The sequence below is a fragment of the Cornus florida genome, unplaced genomic scaffold, assembly GCF_030987335.1.
Source record: "Cornus florida cultivar Cherokee Brave unplaced genomic scaffold, ASM3098733v1 CherokeeBrave_3.0.0_Hap2_Chr01, whole genome shotgun sequence".
Taxonomy (NCBI): domain Eukaryota; kingdom Viridiplantae; phylum Streptophyta; class Magnoliopsida; order Cornales; family Cornaceae; genus Cornus; species Cornus florida.
The window spans coordinates 97,067,183-97,087,366 of NW_026775571.1; the positions used below are offsets into that span (position 1 = coordinate 97,067,183).

The following is a 20,184-nucleotide window of genomic DNA, read 5'->3' on the forward strand; positions in this document are numbered from 1 at the left end:
GGTTATGTTGGATCGGATCCTCAGATTCCTAACTAGTAATATATAAATGGTAGTTGTCTGATTTTTTTCAGATTGATTGGACTGAGGGGTTATGCTCGGTTTGTTGGGTTGGATGGGTTATGTTGGATCGGATCTCAGATTCCTAGCTAGTAATATATAAATTGTATTAGTTGTCTGATTGCGGTTGAACTCTAGTCTTGACATCTTTATTCCAAATCTAACTTGAAACTCTGTTCAAACTGGCGCGCACAGAGACCTAATTTATGTATTTATTGAATGGGTAGTTTTGGACTTTCTATTTCGTTTAGACTCTGAATATCATTGCTCAGTTGATTTTTTTTTTTTTTTCTTAAGAGATTCGTAATGCATGCATGTCACCCTCTGGTATGATTGATTTATTCCGAACATGCTGTTTTTATTTTTATTTTTTATATGTATATATTTGTTAGTATAAATTAACTATCATTATACCAAGTATTTATCACTTTTAAGATAATGTAATTACCCTTGGGTATTCCAAATATGCTCTTTAATTTGGAGACATGCGATTAAAAGAGAAAAAATAGATACTAAATTAAAGCTAAGGTTTTAAAAGACAAGTGCAAGTAAATCGAGCTCTCAATCCATTTTTTTTTTGATAGTTGAGCTGTTAATTCTGTTAGCAGTTGGTTCTTAAAAATATTCTTCCATCTTGTACCAATCAACTCAAGTGGGTAAGTATAACAAGGGTCATTTGTCCAACATTGGATTCAGATGAAAAAATGATTGGATATAAATGAATGGATATAGAACATTACTCAATAGCATCTACCCGTTACAATAAGTCATATGGCTTGATGCCGCCTGAAGTATCAGGTTACGGTCTGATTTAGCTTGAGCGCAAACAATTGGACAGCAAAGAGCATTCTCTTTTGCAGGGAGATGGACTAACATCCTCATTCTACCAGCAAATGTGTGAACAGATTGGCCAAATGCTACAAAGATTTCCTTGGGCATGACATGAACAACTTCATAGCAAAAGTAAGGAGGTTCAGGAATCTATGACATTCAAATGTGGAATAGAGCGGCAATTATGAGGTATTTGTGGACTGTGTTCAAATGAGTTTGTGAAGGATTGGACAGAGAGTTATCTTAGAAGCATTTGGAAAATCAACGTACAAAATGAATGCACATGGTTTTGGATAAAGCTTTTGCAGAACAGACTGTGAGATATATATATGTTGGGGAAATTGTAAAAAATATATATTTTGTAATTGGCAATTTTTAGTATCAAAACAAGTCATAGTCGAGCTATAATTTAAGTTACTGTATCGGGATCAATAACGACTGCGGAATTGAAATGTATTCAAAGTTATCATGACTGAGATCATTCGAGAAAGGTAAGAACAACACTTCAGGAAGGAATCTAAAAAGGTTAAGACGCATTTTACATTTAATATTTATTTCAAACTTACCAAATATAGTGTTTTCAGGCTGAGTGAACTAGAAAATCTAGTCTGCTAGACTTGAACCGGTTCGAGGCTTCAAGGTTAGGTTCGAAATTAAGTTCTGCCTACCTTGAACCGGTTCAGCCCCATTGAACCGGTTCAAGATGTCCTGACAGCAGTCCAACTTATATTTTTCTGTTTCAGAATTCTTTCCTAGTTGTTCTAGAATTGTACCAAATTCTATGCACGAATTTTTTCATATTTTCAGAGGGATTAGGTCATTCTAAACTTTATATAAACCTTGTCATTTACATAAGTTTATTCATAACTTTAAGGAACATCAATTCTATATTTTGAGAAAGCCATTTGAGAGATATTTTTATACATGGCTTTTGTATACAAAATTCAGATTTATTAAAGAGCTGATTTTATTTTTTAGAGCACACACATAAACACAAGAGTGATTTAGGAGTGTTGTTCTCTATCTCATCGGAATTGGAGCATAATCGAAAATTCAGAAATTACAGAAAAGCAGAATTCATTCATTCTTCATCAAATTCAGATCTAAAAGAAAAGGGGTGAAACGATCACACTTGGAAGGGGCCAGAGCATTCGTGAAGTGTTGTCTGATCTATCTGCAACTCTTCTACAGAGATCGATAACAAGCTTGAGGTCGAGAGCGGTTGGACGGGGGAGTCGCAAAGCCAAGGATTGCCAGCAATTGATTTTTGATAGAATGATAGGGTGTGAGATTGAGTCAAAGTTTGGTATACTTTGCTTCAAACATAGTGGATCATTTATCTCAGGATTGCAAAGTCCAACGAGATTTTTCCTGTTACAATTGGTTTATTCTACCAATTAGGGTTTCCTCTCTAAAATTCTAGTATCATCTCTCAAACTCTGTTTACTTTACTTGTACTTTATTTTTTGCTTTGTGGTTTAATTTTAGTTTTATTTCGGTAAAATTTTAGTATTATTATATATATTCCACGCTGCGCACCAACTCTCAACACATACACTTAGCTCAAAGGTGTGTGATAATTGGCTTCCATGTAGACCTCTCTGCTAGGTATGTACCACTAACTCAACTCCTGGCTAGGAAGGGATGGCTCATCAACAAGTCTATGAAAGTCTCACAGCTCTTATCCGAAATTCAATGGACATGGCCTAGACATATTTACAATCTCATTTCCCTACACATACCTTGATATTCATCATAGGGGGTGTGACCGTGTGAGTATCAAATAATTGGTATGAAATGAATTTTCAATTCATGACGAAGTTAAGCGATGTAAAAGCACAGAACACAGTACAAAGATAAAACATTTCATCTTAAGAGGGTCCGGGTTCATGTATTTAGTGTATACTACTTCAGCTCTTAAAGCAAAGGTTCCTTCTCCTTGTCATCCCATATTTCCAGTCGATTCCTCGCCTTCTCCACCTGAAAATTCCAAGCATAATTAAATTGAATGTGCCAAATAATGGAGTCGAAATTGTTTTTAAATAATTCTCCAACATATTGTTGATTTTAAGTGTACGTATATACTGCTAATATTATTCACAGTTTTTTTGGGTAAAGTAGATATTATTCACAGTTAGTGACCTCTTTGTCCCAGTCAGCTCGGAAAGTGACCCACAATAAGATGATCGTCTGCATAGCAGTGCCTCCCATCATTCCTGACCATATTCCCTGCATGCACCAAAACATACCCAAAAACCAATCATTAATCTAAATTTATTTTATACTAATTACTCCTGTGATGCAATGTAATTATCGTGTCCCTTAAGGCATTGATACCTGAGAGTTTGATAGAGAAAACTAACCGAAAAGAATTTATACATCTCTTGAATGTATTGGATAATTTCAAAACTTTGATCGATCTTATTAAATATATCTATTTAAGGGATATTTATGTTTGATTTGTAACTCTAAGAATAGTTTTCTGTTTTCAGAAAATTATATAAAAAAAACTCTTGCTTGTTCAGTTTTCTGAAAACGATTCTCTGAAAACTCAGTTGTGAAAATGTGTATTTTCAAATAACTATCTTTTATAATTTTTTTAAAACAGTTTTATGTTATTGAATTCTTGAAAATTATTTTCAGAGTGGCAAACCAATCAGGGACAAAATTTTTAAATTAGTGTTCATTTTAAATAATATTGTTCCCATAATTGATATACCCTAAACTAAATTTAAAAAAATACCTTAACTCCAAGGCCGAATTTGAAGCCGAGAAGTGAACCCAATGGAATTCCAACAATATAGTAACATCCAACATTCACATAAGCAACAAATGCTTGCCATCCACACCCAACAGCAACCCCTCAATCATTTCACAAAGACGCCAACAGAATTAATTCATGCATGTTCGATCACCAAGTCTTATATTAATTAGGTTTAGTTAGTCGATCACCAGCTAAAACAGGTTGAACACCATTAAGCACGATGGAGACTGCCAACAATGGTGCTAAATCTGAGACTGCATCAGCTACAGTTTGACCATCAGTGAAGGCATAACTCAAGACGTCGCGAAATATGAGTACAACAGCAGCCATGATCACTGAGATGATGAATGAGCTTAAATTCACCACAACAACGGCAAACGCAGCCGATTTGGGATGTCCACTGCCAAGCTCATTGCTCACTCTCACACTATATATATATATATATACACATGTAAATTGTCAAATTAACATTAATTCAAATTAACCATATGATATAAAATTTATTCACGATCTCATCGTTATGCATTGTAAATTGGATATTTTTAAACACCCAAATGAACTGTAACTAGGTAGCCACTGTGAGGGATATAAAAATGGATACAACTTTAGTATCCTGAAAACTAACTTTTCTTTAAATAAAAAATAAAAATAACAAGAAAATCCTAGTCCAAATATACACCCTCTGTTAATTAGTGTGATTCACAAGCCACTAGACACTGCTGATTGATGACATTGGAATAAATTTTCGAACTTTTCATGAAATCATTCTCTCAATTAATGTAGCGTTTTTTTTTTCTGTGTTTGGTTACTGTAAATTTTTTTTAAAAAAAAAAAAAATTAAAATTTGACAAAAATAATTTATTTCATTAATTTTTGAGAAGCTATTTTACATAGCCAGTCGATGAAATCCGCATAGACTTTTATCAAACATTAAAAAATAAAAATAGAAAAAATATTTTACCCAAAAAAAAAAAAATACTACTATATAGAATGTATGCAAAGGGCGCCAAGAATAACCGACCTTGCAGCTGCATTGAACCCCATAGAAACCATAAATGTCCAAAAAAGTATTGTCATACTGCATTTGTAAATAAATAAATCAATAAAAGTTAAGCCACAATATTTATTTATTAAAATTTTGGTATTTACATGAAAGTCTTAAGAGAAAAAGAGAATTCAGTAGTAGATATCTTTCGCGTGGAAAAAAGGAGGATGATATTTATGCCGGAATAAGGTATAAGCATTTACTTAAATCACAAATTTTTGCTCACGATTGTAAAAAGAGAATTAAAGGGCCCTTTTTTTTATATCTAATTCTAGAACCCTATATTTTTAAATTTTTTATAGAGAACCAAGTAATAGAAAAAAAAATGTATTTGTTTGCTTGATGATTTTTAAAATTTTTTACAATTCTTTTCCCCACTCAATAAATTTTTTTTTTTTTTGGGCGACAAAGAATCAATTCACCTGTTTTAATAACTCTTTTTTTTTTTTTTTTTTTTTTTTTTTGACAACTAACGCGTATTAATGATTTACAAACTCTAATAGAATCACTAGCAAATTATATGTTGTTATTTAAATTCGGTTTTTTTTATATTTTTTTTATGTTTCATAAGAATCTTTTTTTTTTTTTTTTCCTGGTTCATAAGAATCTAATTCAGAATGCCCAATGTTAAGGTCAGTAGTTCTCTTACCAAATGGAGAGTGAGTCCAATGCCACCTCAGCATTGTGAAGCAATCCAGCAGTCAACACATGTATCACCGTGTACCAAACCTCCAGGCACAGCATCACTGCCGATGTACTGGATAATTTCAAGAAATCCCACAGTCCACAAAATGCCAACACACTAAACCCAGTCCACGTGTCCTTGCATCGATCACTCATCAAGATGTACGCAAATTGTGCCACCACCACGACCCACCATGACAGACTCAACACCAGCGAAGCACCCAACAATCCCCACCCAAATCGGTACACCGCGAGCCACGTTAATAAAAGGTGCACGGCAAGCGTGACCGTTGATATGTATGCACTGGGGCCCACAATGCTCTGTGCTTGCAAGAATTTCTGCATTGGAAAAAGAGCAGCGTGTGCCAATATCTGTGGGATGAGACCGTACACGAACAATGCTGCTGCGGACGCGATCGCCGTTGATTCACCGAGTAAGTGCAAGAGGGGGTTTGAGAATATGTTGATAATTGTAAGTGGGACCCCAGCTGCCATAAGGACGACCACTGATCTTTGTAGATATATTCCTAGCATCTGATGCTTGCGAGCTCCGTAGGCTTGACCACACAGTGTCTCCACTGCACTTCCCATTCCCAGCTGTGCATGGAAAATAAATAACATTAATAATAAATAATTATTACATATGTAATTTACCAAAAATAACATTAAATATTTGCATGTATGTAGGTATCATCATGTGGTGGCTTTGTGAGCACGAGTGTGTGAGCATGTGTAATAGATGAAACCAGTAAGCGGGCTATAAGTGCATAATTTTACATCGTCTAGTTGTCAAAGGGACGAGTGCTATATGTAAATTTAACACCCTTTTATAACATAGCGCATTTTAAAACCGTGACAATATTGTGTGAGGATTGTTACAGACCATTTTTATTTTTCCACTATGTTTATGTCTCTCTCTTTAAACATTCTATGCATGGTATCCAATGGCCATTCACTGAAAATGTATCATTCACTGAAGATAAACAATGATTGTTCTAAAATGAACACAAACGTAGATCTTATATGCACTGTGCATACACTCAAATATTCAATAAAGCTTATTCTAGTTATTAGGAACTGTATACTATAGATGTATATATATTCATATGTATATTGACAGAGAGTGTGTACCATGACACCATAGGCGAAGACTTGGATGCCGTTGTAGCCAAGAGAGGCCGCAGAAGATCTGAGTGGACGCTGAGAGAACATTGCCTAGCAAGTAAACAACGATTGCCGGAACTGCAAGACAGAAGAGGGTAACTAGTTCAATGCCGGTGGCCCGTTGGAGCCGCCGGAAGTTGGACAGGCTTGTGTCTGATAGTACTTCTTCAAGGGCGGAGCTTGGTGGCTCAGTTGCCGATTTTTCAGACAGCAAATTCTGTTGATTGAGATCATCACCATCATTAATAGACTCCATACTTTGTTAAGCTTTTAAATTCGTTTTAATTATGGACCTTACACTGTATGGACTGTGACTTCTGTTAAATACTAGCACGGAGTAAACAATTACCCACCAAAAATAAATTTGATAATCCATTTATTATTAATATAATAAAAAATAATAAAAATTCGTTATTTTAAAAATTTAGATTCTCAAAATGAGATTTGTTTTGGGATGACTTTGGTATTGATGGTAGTAAAAAAGAAAAATCAGTAAGCTTTCTAGAACAGTGAAAATAAGTTGAAAGACTAAAAGATCCCAAATGAAGCTCCAACGTTTACGCTACGGAACTCATATACCAAAAATGGCTAGTTGCAAAATAGTGATTGAAAAATGTCCTCATAGTATCTTGGAAGTTGTAAAGGGATCTTCCTCACATTATTTTATTTTGACCAAAAAACTTTAATCGAAATTTTAAAATTGATGTAAATACCCCCGACAGTACCAAATTGTAACAGAGCCGGACAATTGCCTGCCCGCTAACCTAAAAGTTAAGCTATTAGATAATATTACATACCCACTCGCACACAATCCTTGAACACTCCCTGGGACAAGAACTTCTATCATTATAGAGATCAGCCATGATGTATGCTATAGTTGAAATTAATACCATTCAGCTCTCTATGAACTCCAATTTTACATGACAATTTCAAGCAGTGATAATTACATAACCTAGCTCATTTTGTGAAATTTCTTTACAAAAAATTTTATTACACAGACATGCAAGAATGATAAATTAAATTGATCAGAGATTCGAACTTGAATTCACCTTCAACTGACATTCTCTCTACCTAAACAACTTTGTTGCATTTTGTACAGGTAAAACCTCCACAGGAATAAAATCCTCATTTGATTTAATTCCAGTTGATATATCTGTTCTTCAAGGACATCATCATTCTGGGCAGTGAACAGCTTCTCACTACAACGGAAGGAGTGGGAATGGCTCAATCAAGATTTACAAGACCATCATGAGAACCACAGAGGCACCGAAAAGAATAAGAAACATTAACTCCTCATTGTAAAGACCTGCAGAACATGAGAATGCGAAGTGAAAGATGAGCAAATTTCAATGAGAATCATAAGAAATCTTTATTAAAGGTCTATCAAAAACAAGTAACAATTCTATTTCACAGTTCTCCCCCCCTCGCTCAAGAACTAAAAGCGCTAGAAAAGGACCGTCATGATCGAGTGGAAAATTTTCCCAAATTCTGTATTCCATTCCCTTCACATTTTTTTTGTTGTTAATAAAACATACGATAGTGGTAGTGGTACTTTCTCGCCTTCTAAAGTAGAAGGTTGAGGGTTCAAGTCCCCAAAGGAGTATGTGGGTGTGTGAGTTTCTTGCCAAGGAAAAAATAAAATAAAATAAATCATAGAGTAGCGGAGAGCTAAACAACAATATGACGAGAACTTCAATATTCACTATCATAGAGATCATGATGAAGAAAGATCTAGCTTTTTATTTTCCCCAACCCTTGAACTGATCGTCATAAATCTGCAACACATGTCAGGATGACAACAGCAAGACATGCCAAAGTGATTGCAGTCTTATACGTGACCCTGAGAGGATGATGAAAACATTGGGAATTGTGGTGGTGGGGGCGGCGGGGGTGGTGTTATTCAGATTAGCTATAAAATACAACTTTAGACCAGCACTAAGAACTATTCTCAAGATCATCCATCTCAACCAATCACCAGTATATTGCTCCATATTGTCTAAAGTAATGCTAGTGCCCACTAATCTTCACGACCAACAGGTGCAATGCAAGTGAACGAGAATTAGCAGCAATTTGGGAATTTAGTCCGGACTTGATTGGATCCTCTGTGCTCAAGTTTTGGGCTGAATCCAAGTGTTACTTTATATTTGCCACTTTTATTTTTTGGGAAATTAAAGCAAACACACACACCGATTATCCACAATATATCCTAGTGGCACTTAAACTCACCACCTCCCCCTTTGGGGAGGAGAGATCATACCATTGGGCTAGAGACCCTTTGGTCATACTTGCCACATGTTAGTTTGCTGCTAGAGCAGTTTTATTTATATTTTCTTATATTTAAAAGTTAAGGGTATTTTAGTATTATGCATATTAGATAGATATGGACTGTATTAGCGGTTCATGAGTCTTCTTTTGGGTCAAATGATACTATATTAGGTTAATTGATGTAACCTTTATTAGGTCTAAAAATAATATTACCAGTTGAAGTGTCATATTCTTATTCTATTGCCGGCATCACCATCACCATTACCATGTCCATGATCACCACCACCTGTACCAAATCCACTACCCTCACCATGTCCATACACTTCACCGTCACCACCGCTGCCTCCACCTCCACCTCCTCCTCCACCACCACCCCCTCCTCCTTTGCTACCTATGCCACCACCTACACCATAACCATTTCCGTGACCAGAGCCAATATTACTGGAACTGGTGCCACTACCACCTCCATAGGGCCCAAAAAAAAAAAAAAAAAAAAAAAGGAGGATAAGTCCATACTTGGCCCCCCAAATAAAATTCTTCATCGGGCCTTTAACAACTTTAAACCCATATAAAAAAATTTAAGCCCAAATCCAACAACATATTAGTTGATATATACATGCTGTTGTCCTGTACACTTACCACTTTTGACTTGACTTTTATCTTTTAACCAAAAAGCGAAACAATAACAAAATATCAGCTCATACATCAAACTCATAGTTTAATTTATTTTAGCCCAACCCATAGGAATAAAAATCAGCCCTCTTATAATATAATAGAAGCCAAATTCAAGTACATCAAATATTTAGTTAGTTTATTTTATGTCCAACCAAATAATAATAAAATATCAGCTATGGTAGTATAATATTAGTCCCATATAATATGATGCTATATATTATATACATAATATAACCCAAAACTACATAACAAAGCATAAATTTGGGATGCACTACATGAAGCAACTGTCAAAGCTTTTATAGATTCTTGCAATTGGGGGGTGGGCCGGTAAAAATAAATAAATAAATTTTTTATTCTTCAAAGTCCTAATCCTATTTTTCTTTTTGGGTTTTTTAATCCTCTTGTATACATCGAATATACCTATGCATAATGATATATAAATGTAATATATACGGTATACTACATTTATTGATATACATTTATACAATATGTATATATAATATATACAATTATATATATATAAATACTAAGAAGTACGGACACGGATAAGGGACACAGATACCACACGACACGGACACGATGACACGGCAAATCCAAAAAAATTAGGACACGGAGGGGACACGGCAAATAATATATATATATGATGTAGTACTTTAAATATTACTGAGTGTTACTATTTTTCATCAACCTCACAATGAAAAAAAAACACACATCATAACTCATAACTAATAAACTATAAAAGAACAATGTTGCAGAGTTATAAAACCAAATAAAAAACAAGACATTAGAATAATAACTAGTATCATTTAATCACCATTGCAACTGTACTCCAAATACAAAAGCACAAACAGAAAGGACTATTAACATGCATGATTGTTTAACATTCAGGACTTTAGTATTAGCACTTAACATTCACAAAAACTTAAAAGCTAGTCCCCAAAAAAGATACAAAAACAAGTCATTGTACTATCATCTATTTCCATCCATTATTTGACCTAGGAATTTTACCATTTACAATACCAAAGGGGTAGTACAGAACAAAAAACAGAACATATCAGTATTCAAAAAAAAAAAAAAAAATTCTAGACGCGTTTCCGTGCCGTGTCCGAAAATTAAAAAAAAAAAAAAATTCTAGACACGTTTTTTGGTGTGCCCGACACGTTTCAGGGCGTGTCCGACGGTGTTGGACATGAATTCTTCGCCCATTTTGGCGTGTCCGTGCTTCCTAGTATAAATATAAGCACATAAATTAATATTAAATTGGTGTATATACTTTTAAACCAATCAATTAAAAAAATCCTGGATGCATGGATGCTAGCTCTTTTTTTTTTTTCAGTGGTAATTTTAAAAAAAAAAGTTTTATTTGGGCCCCACAACCGGAGAGTCCTGGCTCCGCCCCTACTTGAGAGGCTAGAGATATTATGGTGAGTACAGAAGCTGGAAGTGCTTAAGGGCTATTCTATACCTTACGTAATTACTCTATAAAATACATAATGGATTATCAATCTCAAAAAAATTTGAACCCTGAATCAGTCCCAAGTAACCAGGCCTTTTTCTCCTGCCTCTGGAAAAGGCCCCTCGGCAGTTTCTCTCACAGGCAAGCCTAAATGCAAGATATCTATCAGAACACTTACATTCCACAATTTTCAACAATTGAATCACAGAATTCATGTAAATTAGCACTTGTCAGACCAAGTCAATGTCCTAACCTTCTTGCTCTTAAAACCCCAACACTAAGGCCTAGTTTGGTAGAATGGAAATGGGAGGAAAAGAAAAGAAAGGTAATGGAGGGGAATAAAAAATTGTGTTTGGTATAAGAGGTTGGAAGGAAAGGAAAGGGAATGGAGGGTTTTGGAGGGAGAGAGTAAAGCTTAAATAGTAACATTTGCTATCCTCTCAAAAGTGGGAGGAAATGGAAGGAAAGGAAAGGAGAGGCTAATGTTATTTTACTAGTACCAAATTTACCCTTAAATCAATAAGATAATTTGTAATCCTTTCAGTACCTTTCGGCAACTGCTCTTCAGTGCATTATTTATGGGCTGGAAACAAGGTGGGCAATATGCATAAAAAAAAAAAAAATGCATCAAGTACATTATCCTAATTAGCATTTATGGTACCATTCTTCTCATCAAGTTTATCATTTTTCAAAGCATCCTAGCTTACTCTTTTTTTCTTTTGTTGGGTAAATGGTACTTCAGTTATTGTTGTGAAAGTTAGGTCATAGATTTATTTTGTAACATCATCAAAAGCATATCACTCAATATAAATAAAGTGTTAATTACCAAGTATTAACCCCATGAACAATGTAATACCATATATTTTTGTTAAGCTTCTTTATTTGGTATTATGGGTTAAAAAAATTGGTTCAAACTTGAAATGGTTAAAAACATGTTTGGCAGTGGATGTCATGCTCAGAAATTGCATGCTTAATCTATAAATTTGTTCTTTAAAATGTAAAGGGTATATTGGTAAATTAATTAAAATGGTTCCCTTTCCTTTTTTTCTCCAAACATGATTATTATTCTTTCTTTTCTTTTCTTTCATTAATCAACCAACGCGATAAGAGGCTATAACTATCCTTTTATTTCCTTTCCTTTCTTTTCACTCATAACAAATGTTATTCTTTCTTTTCTTTTCTACTATACCAAACATAGCCTAAAGCTTTTCATGACCCAAATCCACCAAAAAACCTATTTAGGCTGCAATATTACTTTCTAAGTTTTCTAGTGCTTTCCTCCATCACAATAGATTCCATAAATTCATATATGGCTTTCTACTTTGCTCATCTATCTGTATTCCTATCTAGAATAAGCAACATATTTTGACCAGGCATTCAAAATGTTCTCAACTACCCAGCCAGCTGATCACTCTTCATTGCGGCTGCGTTTAAGTCATGCTTGTACTCATCATGATTTCTTGACGGGAGACATATGGTATTATAGAGGTATCAGACAATTTTTCTGTACGGGAGAAGTATCTTAAGGAAAAAAAATATATCTTGAAGTCTGAATAGAAGAGAAACTCCTAATGATCCCCATTGCAAATAATGCAGCATATAGTTGGAATAGTAACAAAAAGAAAAATATATAGCATCGCTCTCTAATGTGGTATGGTCTGAATCTTGTGAACACGGCATCATCTAAATTTGAGTGGGATCATAAAAGATATACCATTAGAATTAGATTAAGTTAGACTGAACACACCATCAAATTCTACACGTCCGGTATAATATGCACCAAACAAGCATATCCAATAATTAAAGTTTATTATATAATTGAATAAAAAAACTCTTACTATGTACCTTTGAAACATTATTGCTTTAGAATGACCGAAATGTCTACGTTGAAGACTCTTATGTTACATAAACACATTAATTTACTTGAGCAAATATAAGAAGAGTATTATGAATATACTTGGTTGTTCCGAGTCTTTAGATTTGGGATTCGATATCCAACATTTGGACACTTACTCGCACCCAACACATTCACCAGAGTTCATGCATCTTATACATTTTGCATTCCAAGACAACTAATTTTTGGTAAGATGATTAATTACTTCTTACTCGTGAACTTAGAGTTACTAGATGACACGTTACAATACTAGACTTAACCTATTCTGTTAACAATCACAAAATATCAAGCAACAGTACTGAAGTTAATTTGCTTGACTGCAATCAATTTAAGTGACCCAGATAATCGATTGAAATCAACGCCCCAAGTCTTTCTTTAAAACATTGAAGCAACAAATAGAAACATACAAATAAAACTATAAGTCTGGATTAACTGATTGGCATGCTTACCACTTTGCCCAGATGCTGCTGCAGGAAGTGCTGGAATTTCGACAGCTGCAATTCCAAAAAGTAAATCGGATTACTTTATAAAAAAAAAAAGGCAAATCAGATAAAAATCGGTAACTATATCACAACTAGCAGAAACAAACTATCAATTGCGCAAGGAAAAAAATTAGGATGATCCCATCTAAAGAATAGAAGTAACAGGTCCACATACTTTTATTGCATGATGAAGCTCGTAATTGAGAAGGAGAGGGCCAAGGAGCGGGAATGTTATCATTCAAATCACAAAGAAAGCCAATCCCTTGAGATCCGTCAAATGTTGCATCTGATGGCAAGCTAGGCAAAAGGCATCCAGACTCTAGTGCATAAACACAAAAACAGAGGAAATTTAAATACAATCAAATAATGCAAGTTATTCATAAGATATATTGAGGAATATTTTCTAACAGCTAAATAACACAGATCTAGTTTGTAAGCAAAATCCACTTAACCAGAATTGAGTGTAACTTGAAATCTAATGAAAAAAAAAAAAAAAATCGAGTCGAGTCATAGGGTAAATGTAATACAGCGTTTCATACATTATACAAAGAGAGGAGGGAGGTAACTTCATTACATATCAAATTCAAAAAGGTTTCTACTCTATTCTTTCAACCTTTTGAACAAATATTCAAATTTCCGATTATTGTGCAACTATGACAACACAACGGCTAAACGTAACCACTGGGCCATTGGCCCAGGTGGTAACAGCTTTCCTCCCCAGAGGGGATGTAAGTGGTTCGACCTTATTTGCGAGCTAGAGGATATGCATCTCAGGTACATCCATTAGGAGATATGAAAGGATTAATGTTGGATCCCAAAGGACAAATGATTGATGTACCTATTGTATATGATTTAAAACAAGAAAGAGGAACCAAACAATCAAATCTACCCTCTTGCACCAGGTCTCCTAAAATACTGTTTTGTGTATTTATTGGTCAAGACTATATGAAAAATATGTAGTCTCCAAACAACCTACATGAATGAGACATACACTGGGTAGTATTTTAGCATTAGTGGTTATATTCAGTGTGAATGCACTTTTGGCTACACAAAAGTTGATATCATACATTCGTGCCCAACACTTTTTACCCATCCACATAAAAACCGTAAATTTTCCATCCTATATTTTACCAAGCATGTTTATGAAGTGCTTGTAACTTGTGCCAAAATGTTATAACTCTACATCACCTGAAACATTTTCACCTTTGACGTGATAGTTTCAGTCAGGCCAGTTCAACTTGTTTCCTCCTCTGACACATTCCACTCATTTTCTCCTCTCTCCTTTAGATTGACTTCTGGGAGATCTTACAACATTTCTTTTCACTTCTCTCACACTAGACAGTACATTTAGAGAACATACTAGAGAAAAAAAAAAAAAAAAGACCAATGAGCAAAACTATGCACATTGAAGATAATTTATGCTCTCTGTTTGGAATACGAAATCTCTAGCTTTTCAATAATTTATGGGGTTTTAACATAGTTCATAAATTCAATAAGGGACATAGAGGAACAAAAATTACCGTGAACTCCAACTGGTGCATTCAAATTGTAGATCCCCACATTACATCAACATTGCAAATGACAAAGGAATAGCATATTAGTATGAGCTTGAATTTATGCTATATTAAAAGGCTTTTTCTTGGCTCATCAAAGTGCCATTGTAAATCAAACAAACCTTGGGGAGAAAAATCCTTGAGGCTAATATGACAAAGGTTATATACATTTGTGGTAATATTTTGTTTTTGTAGTTTCATTCCAAGTGATGCAGCACAATTAAAAGCTTGCAAGTTGGTTATGAAGCTCTGGTTCTGCAAACGAGACACATAGCTATCCATCGAATTACAGCATGCTGTCTCATTACTTATCCCATTTGCACAGGCCTTAATGACGTGGCTCATGTTGGGGAAGACCAGAGGGCAAACTGAAGCACAAATGAAAAGAGATCAAAAAGTTAGAAACAAAAACAGAAGATGAACAAGGACCAGTGGGATTGACATTTTTGGGTAAAATCAAGTATATCAGAGAGAGAGAAAAATAAATAAATAAATAAATAAAATAAAGAGCTGAAACAATCTAGCACACCAAGAAAATGCGGAAAAATTACTTCCTTCTTGGGAAACTCACAGAGCAGTAGCAGATGTCTAGACTTACCAATGTCATTGCCAATTATCTGGAGGTAATGCATATAGATAAATGAAAAACAGAATGTTTCATGTTTACATATCCCCAGCACAGAAAGGCAGAGTCAAACAATCATAATAGCAATACTAAGCACTCTTATCCACGTAACTATGTCCTCTTCTGATCATCCGCCCGCAATATATTCTCCCATATAATTGGATGCTATGGAATAATTGATGAGGATTAATACTATCAAGTGAATCCTTGCCCCTCTATTCTCCCACCACAAAATAAATAAATAAAGACAAGAAAAACAGAAAACTGCACATATAAATTTGGTTGCTTTTTGTTTTATAATTAATTTATGTCGAGAATTTCCCCTACTAAATCCTTTTAATAATGCTTGAGCACCCCTATATGTGGCAATTGAAAAGGGCTCATCACTACAGAACTTCAATAATCCCCAAATAATCAATTTTGTTCAGGTTACAATAAAGAATGGGAGTTGTGTCCAACTCCCAGCTCACCTTTATTAAGCTTGCAATTAGATAGTCCTCTAAGAACTTCCTTTGCACGAGAAGGATCAAGCTTACTTGCCAGCCACCTGAGTACAATATTTTTACAATCGTGAACCCTAGTTGAGTGGTCAGACAATGCATGAGATCCATCCACAGTCAGAAGATCATAAGCCTTTAATGCAAGATTTCTAGCAGCTTCTGATATAGCATTCTGACAAGTTTGTTCACAACATTCATTCACAAGATCAATCTTTCCACAGGCAGCAAGAAGCTTAGAAGAATCTGCTGTGCTCTCAAATTCATTAACATCGTTTACTGGGCAGGAAGCTTCAGTTAGGTTTGATGGACGTACTGAGCATATCTGCCGCAGATTATCACTGGCACCCTGAGCCACCAGAACTTGCTCAAAATCAGAGAGACAGTGATTTGCATGGGTCCCATTTAAAGCAAGCATATTGGTATCTTTGCTGGATTGACCAACAAGTATGACTAGAGTGGCTTCCAACTGTGGACAACAGATTACATTAGCAAGATATGTTGCAAATACAGCCATACAATCAGTTGCTGTCATGCTCATCATACTTCCAACAGAAGCAAAGTCTAACGTACAGAGTCCTGCAAGGTAATTGAAAAAAAAAAAAAGAATGCAAGATATGATTTTGCTTTTCAACGCAAACTGCTATAGGAATCTAACAATATAGGAGTATGTTGAACAAACCTGATAACTTTGGGATAGTGCTATTCGTGAATGGTGTCAATGGTGAGGGTGCAAGAAGAGGAAGAAGGGGCTGAGGTGCCGCACTTGGGGAGTACTCAGGCAAAAGGGCATCTGCCCTTTTGTCCATTATTACAGTGCTTTTCATATATTTCAACGGGTTACAACAGGTTTCATGGATGCCTGCAAGGAGCATGGGTCAGTGAGAGATAAACCTGCATAGATTATTGATATTCTTATTGGGAAAAAAATGAAAAAAAAAAAAAAGAAAAGAAAAAAAAGAATCATGTAACTCTATCTTTTTATGTATTACATAAAGATATTATGAAACATATAAAGCTCATAAGAGAAAATGCAGATAGAAAGACATATGTTGTTTACATCACACAGAGAGAGAGGAGTTCCTTGAACACTATTATAATATTGAAAACCAAAACTATTTAAGGCAGTGGAACATCTATCCCATTATCTGGACCATACAGCTTGCATTCAGAGTTTAAAACAGTGCTTTCTTTTCTAGGGTCATCAGAGTTGAGCATTGTGATGACCTTGTGGGCGGGTGTGCCGTGGGCGGGTGTGAGAGACACTGTTAGGCTACCACACTAGCGAGCTACGGGTGCACAGTCCCACATCGCCTGGGTAGAGGAAAGGTGAAGTGCTTATATGTAAGTGTGTCATCTCCAATTGGTATGAGGCCTTTTGGGGTGAAGCCCAAGAGCAAGACCGTGCGGGCTCAGGCCCAAAGCGGACAATATCATACCATGTGGTGGAGCGGGTCGTTACAAGCATGTTTTGCACCAATCCAAAAAGGGGCTAACATAAAGGACTATTTATGCAATTTTTTTAAAATGTGAAACCCTAAAATGTGATAGTTTTCCACGTAATGTCAACCCAGACCATCTACAATGAATTGAAAGTAAATGTGGTTTGTGGATTCAATGATTTTGACACAGATCAGACCGGAGGCGCCAAATTTGCAACTTAAATGCCGGATGAAAAAAAAGAAAAGAAGAAGAAAGAAAGAAAAAAGAAAATAAAATGAAGAAAAAGGGAAAGGAAAATGATCAAAGTCTGTCAACCATGAGGCCAGCTTATGGTCCTCCAATAGAATAGAGGTTTAAATGATGCCTTTACCATGATACATATTATGATTGTCCTCATAGGATGACGGCTGAGGCAATTAAGTGAAAAAATGCTAATCATACAAGGATGAACAAAAGATAATTGCACAATGCAAAGCAGCATGAAAAAACAAGTATTGCTAGTCACCCCAACTAGTTGGGGGTAAGGACCGGTTGTCAAGTTGAATTAACTACAGATAAGTATTAAACCAAGATCACACTTCACTCAGTATAATTCTTTTCTAATTCACTCTTAGCACTATTTCAACAATTCTTTTTCATTATAACCAGACCATATTATTTGCACAATTTGCATACTAGAACTTCAGATTGTTATTAATACAAATCATTCTCACAGCAATGAAATGTAATGTGCAACCACAACTCTACTAGCAAGGGAAGAGATTAATCAAACCTTGCCCTGATGTACTTGACACATTATGAACATAAATACAAACTCTTAAATTTTGAAATAGTAGAAAACAAGGGAAAAGGTAAAATGAAACATATTGTATCCTAGTTCCGAATTTGAAACCCTAAAATTGGCACAATCACATTACAGTGTCCTATCAACCTGGACATAGAAAAGCAAGATAAAGATACCTTAAACAAGCAAGCACATAATGCATTAACATACTGAAATTTACCACCCAAAAAAATAATAATAATAAGTGCCAATTTTGCAAAACAAAAGAAAGTAATGTTAGACTTCCAATGAAGGAATGTCAACAAATTAGAAATTGAAAATCAAGGCTTATCCAACTCAAACCAAAGCCTAAGCACAACAACGCGAATTGCCAAAATCTACCAAACCCATTTCCCAAACCCCTTCTATAGCACAAAAATTCTCAAATAAAGCAATTTCATGATCACCCAGTTGATATATACCACAGATCGTGCAAAAAAGAAGAAAACCCAGGAAGGAATGAACAAATTAGGCATGAATACTCACAAAGAAACAACAGAATCACAATGAGAAGATTGAGATTGGGATGGTGAAGCACCCCCTGTATCATGCCTGCTCTGCTGCAATAGAAAGACTTATTTTCCAAAGAAATTGATCAAAACGGTGAAACAACAACACATAAAGAGGATAGAGTGGTTACAAAGTAATAGACTTGACCATCAAAGAAAGAACACAATAGATGTAGAGAGAGAAAGAGAGAGGTGAGAGAGAGAGTTGAGGCGCCATGAATGAGCTGCTAAGTGTGTGGGAGAGTGGGGACAAAAGCAGTAATCAGCAATAGCTGTCTGCATTAGAGAGGACCCACTGAGAGGTTGAAACTCAGATACAACACACACTAACACATTAAATTCCATCAATTGCCTTTCCAAACCATACTATATAAATTTGATATGTTAATGCTATATATATATATATATACACATACATATATATTTATTTATACTTCCAGTGATTACTCACACGCGTGGCACGTGAGAAGGTGGGGGTTTTACAGCCTATGCCGTTGTGTGGTTATCGTGTGTCTGACAGATTGTCACGCGCCCCTTGATGTTCAACCAAATCTGTGCTGATGTAGGTTTGCAATTAATTTTAAATAAATAGAATAATTTAAAATTTTTAATGGACTTCCCATGAGATTTGTAATATGAAAAAAGTTACTATATTTTATAAAGTTTCATAAGTAAAGAATAATATATGCATCTTGTCAATAATATCTACTTGAACTCAACGGAGACACTCACATGGATGCTATCAATGGTTGTGAATCTCGTGATTAGGAAGGTCAACCCTATTTCTCAAATATCCAAACCATTCTTAATGATAATCAAAGCAAAATAAATATATATATATATATATATATATATATATATATATATATATATTCCGTACATATTTTGTCCCAACTCTAGTGAAGAGCTCAAACATGCTTAAAGTATCAAGACAGTATAATTTTGGCACAGTTTTTTTTAAAAAAAATTGCAAACTTTAATATTACCTCCGTTTCAAATTAAATGTTCTGTTTGAAAAATCGTGAATCACGATTTTCAAACATGATATCTTTTTTGAAACAGAAAGAGTATTAAAATTTAAATAAGTATCAGACTAAAGAGAAAACTACAAGTAAAAAAAAATGTCCTCCTCTCTCCTCACTCTCTCCCTAGTTCAAGAATCAAAACTAAATTACACATGGCATAATCGCATTTTCTTCGTCTAATATATGGTGGCATTGTAAATTTTAAAAATAAATAATGCAAAACAGGTGGATAAGTGTCAAATTTTATGAATTTGAAAAAAACCTTCAAAGGTTATATATATATTAGTTTTTTGAAACAGTAGGAAATCAAATATAACAATAAAAATTAGTGGGGGAATGTATTCAAGTTATCCGAATCAGAAACTAACGGATGCTTCACATGCCAATGCAGT

The 20,184-nt window shown here is 34.9% G+C and overlaps 2 protein-coding genes and 1 pseudogene across 3 annotated transcripts; all 3 read right to left on the reverse strand.

Moving 5' to 3' along the window:
- Nucleotides 1-2,805: 2,805 nt before the first annotated feature.
- LOC132278349 (protein DETOXIFICATION 40-like) lies at nt 2,806-3,982 on the reverse strand. Its single transcript, XM_059780146.1, has 4 exons — nt 3,841-3,982; nt 3,632-3,750; nt 3,031-3,117; nt 2,806-2,868 (listed from the first exon to the last, which is right to left on the reverse strand). The coding sequence occupies exons 1-4, from the start codon at nt 3,980-3,982 to the stop codon at nt 2,806-2,808; spliced, it is 411 nt and encodes a 136-aa protein (XP_059636129.1).
- LOC132308217 (protein DETOXIFICATION 40-like) lies at nt 3,041-6,904 on the reverse strand (annotated as a pseudogene).
- Nucleotides 6,905-7,412: 508 nt separating this feature from the next.
- LOC132308225 (uncharacterized GPI-anchored protein At1g61900) lies at nt 7,413-19,106 on the reverse strand. 2 transcript variants are annotated; one of them, XM_059806246.1, is made up of 8 exons: nt 18,745-19,098; nt 16,675-16,854; nt 15,966-16,571; nt 14,993-15,238; nt 14,838-14,849; nt 13,493-13,636; nt 13,285-13,329; nt 7,413-7,851 (listed from the first exon to the last, which is right to left on the reverse strand). In XM_059806246.1, exons 1-8 carry the CDS (start codon nt 18,806-18,808, stop codon nt 7,781-7,783), a joined length of 1,368 nt encoding a protein of 455 aa, XP_059662229.1. In that variant the 5' UTR covers nt 18,809-19,098; the 3' UTR covers nt 7,413-7,780. The 2 variants fall into 2 exon arrangements, 1 of the variants encoding a protein (XP_059662229.1); XR_009482406.1 differs by lacking the exons at nt 7,413-7,851; nt 13,285-13,329 and adding an exon at nt 14,506-14,676 and having other exon boundaries at nt 13,508-13,636; nt 18,745-19,106.
- Between the last annotated feature and the right edge of the window lie 1,078 nt (nt 19,107-20,184).

Coding starts and splice junctions, on each gene's coding strand:
- LOC132278349 (XM_059780146.1), bottom strand. CDS start 3,982: ATGGCTGCTGTTGTACTCATATTTCGCGACGTCTTGAGTTATGCCTTC. Junction 3,751..3,840: donor TGTTCAACCTGTTTTAGCTG/GTGATCGACTAA, acceptor GAAATGATTGAG/GGGTTGCTGTTGGGTGTGGA. Junction 3,118..3,631: donor AATTCGGCCTTGGAGTTAAG/GTATTTTTTTAA, acceptor TGGTGCATGCAG/GGAATATGGTCAGGAATGAT.
- LOC132308225 (XM_059806246.1), bottom strand. CDS start 18,808: ATGATACAGGGGGTGCTTCACCATCCCAATCTCAATCTTCTCATTGTG. Junction 16,855..18,744: donor TGTGATTCTGTTGTTTCTTT/GTGAGTATTCAT, acceptor TGCTCCTTGCAG/GCATCCATGAAACCTGTTGT. Junction 15,239..15,965: donor TAATTGCAAGCTTAATAAAG/GTGAGCTGGGAG, acceptor TTTGTGCTTCAG/TTTGCCCTCTGGTCTTCCCC.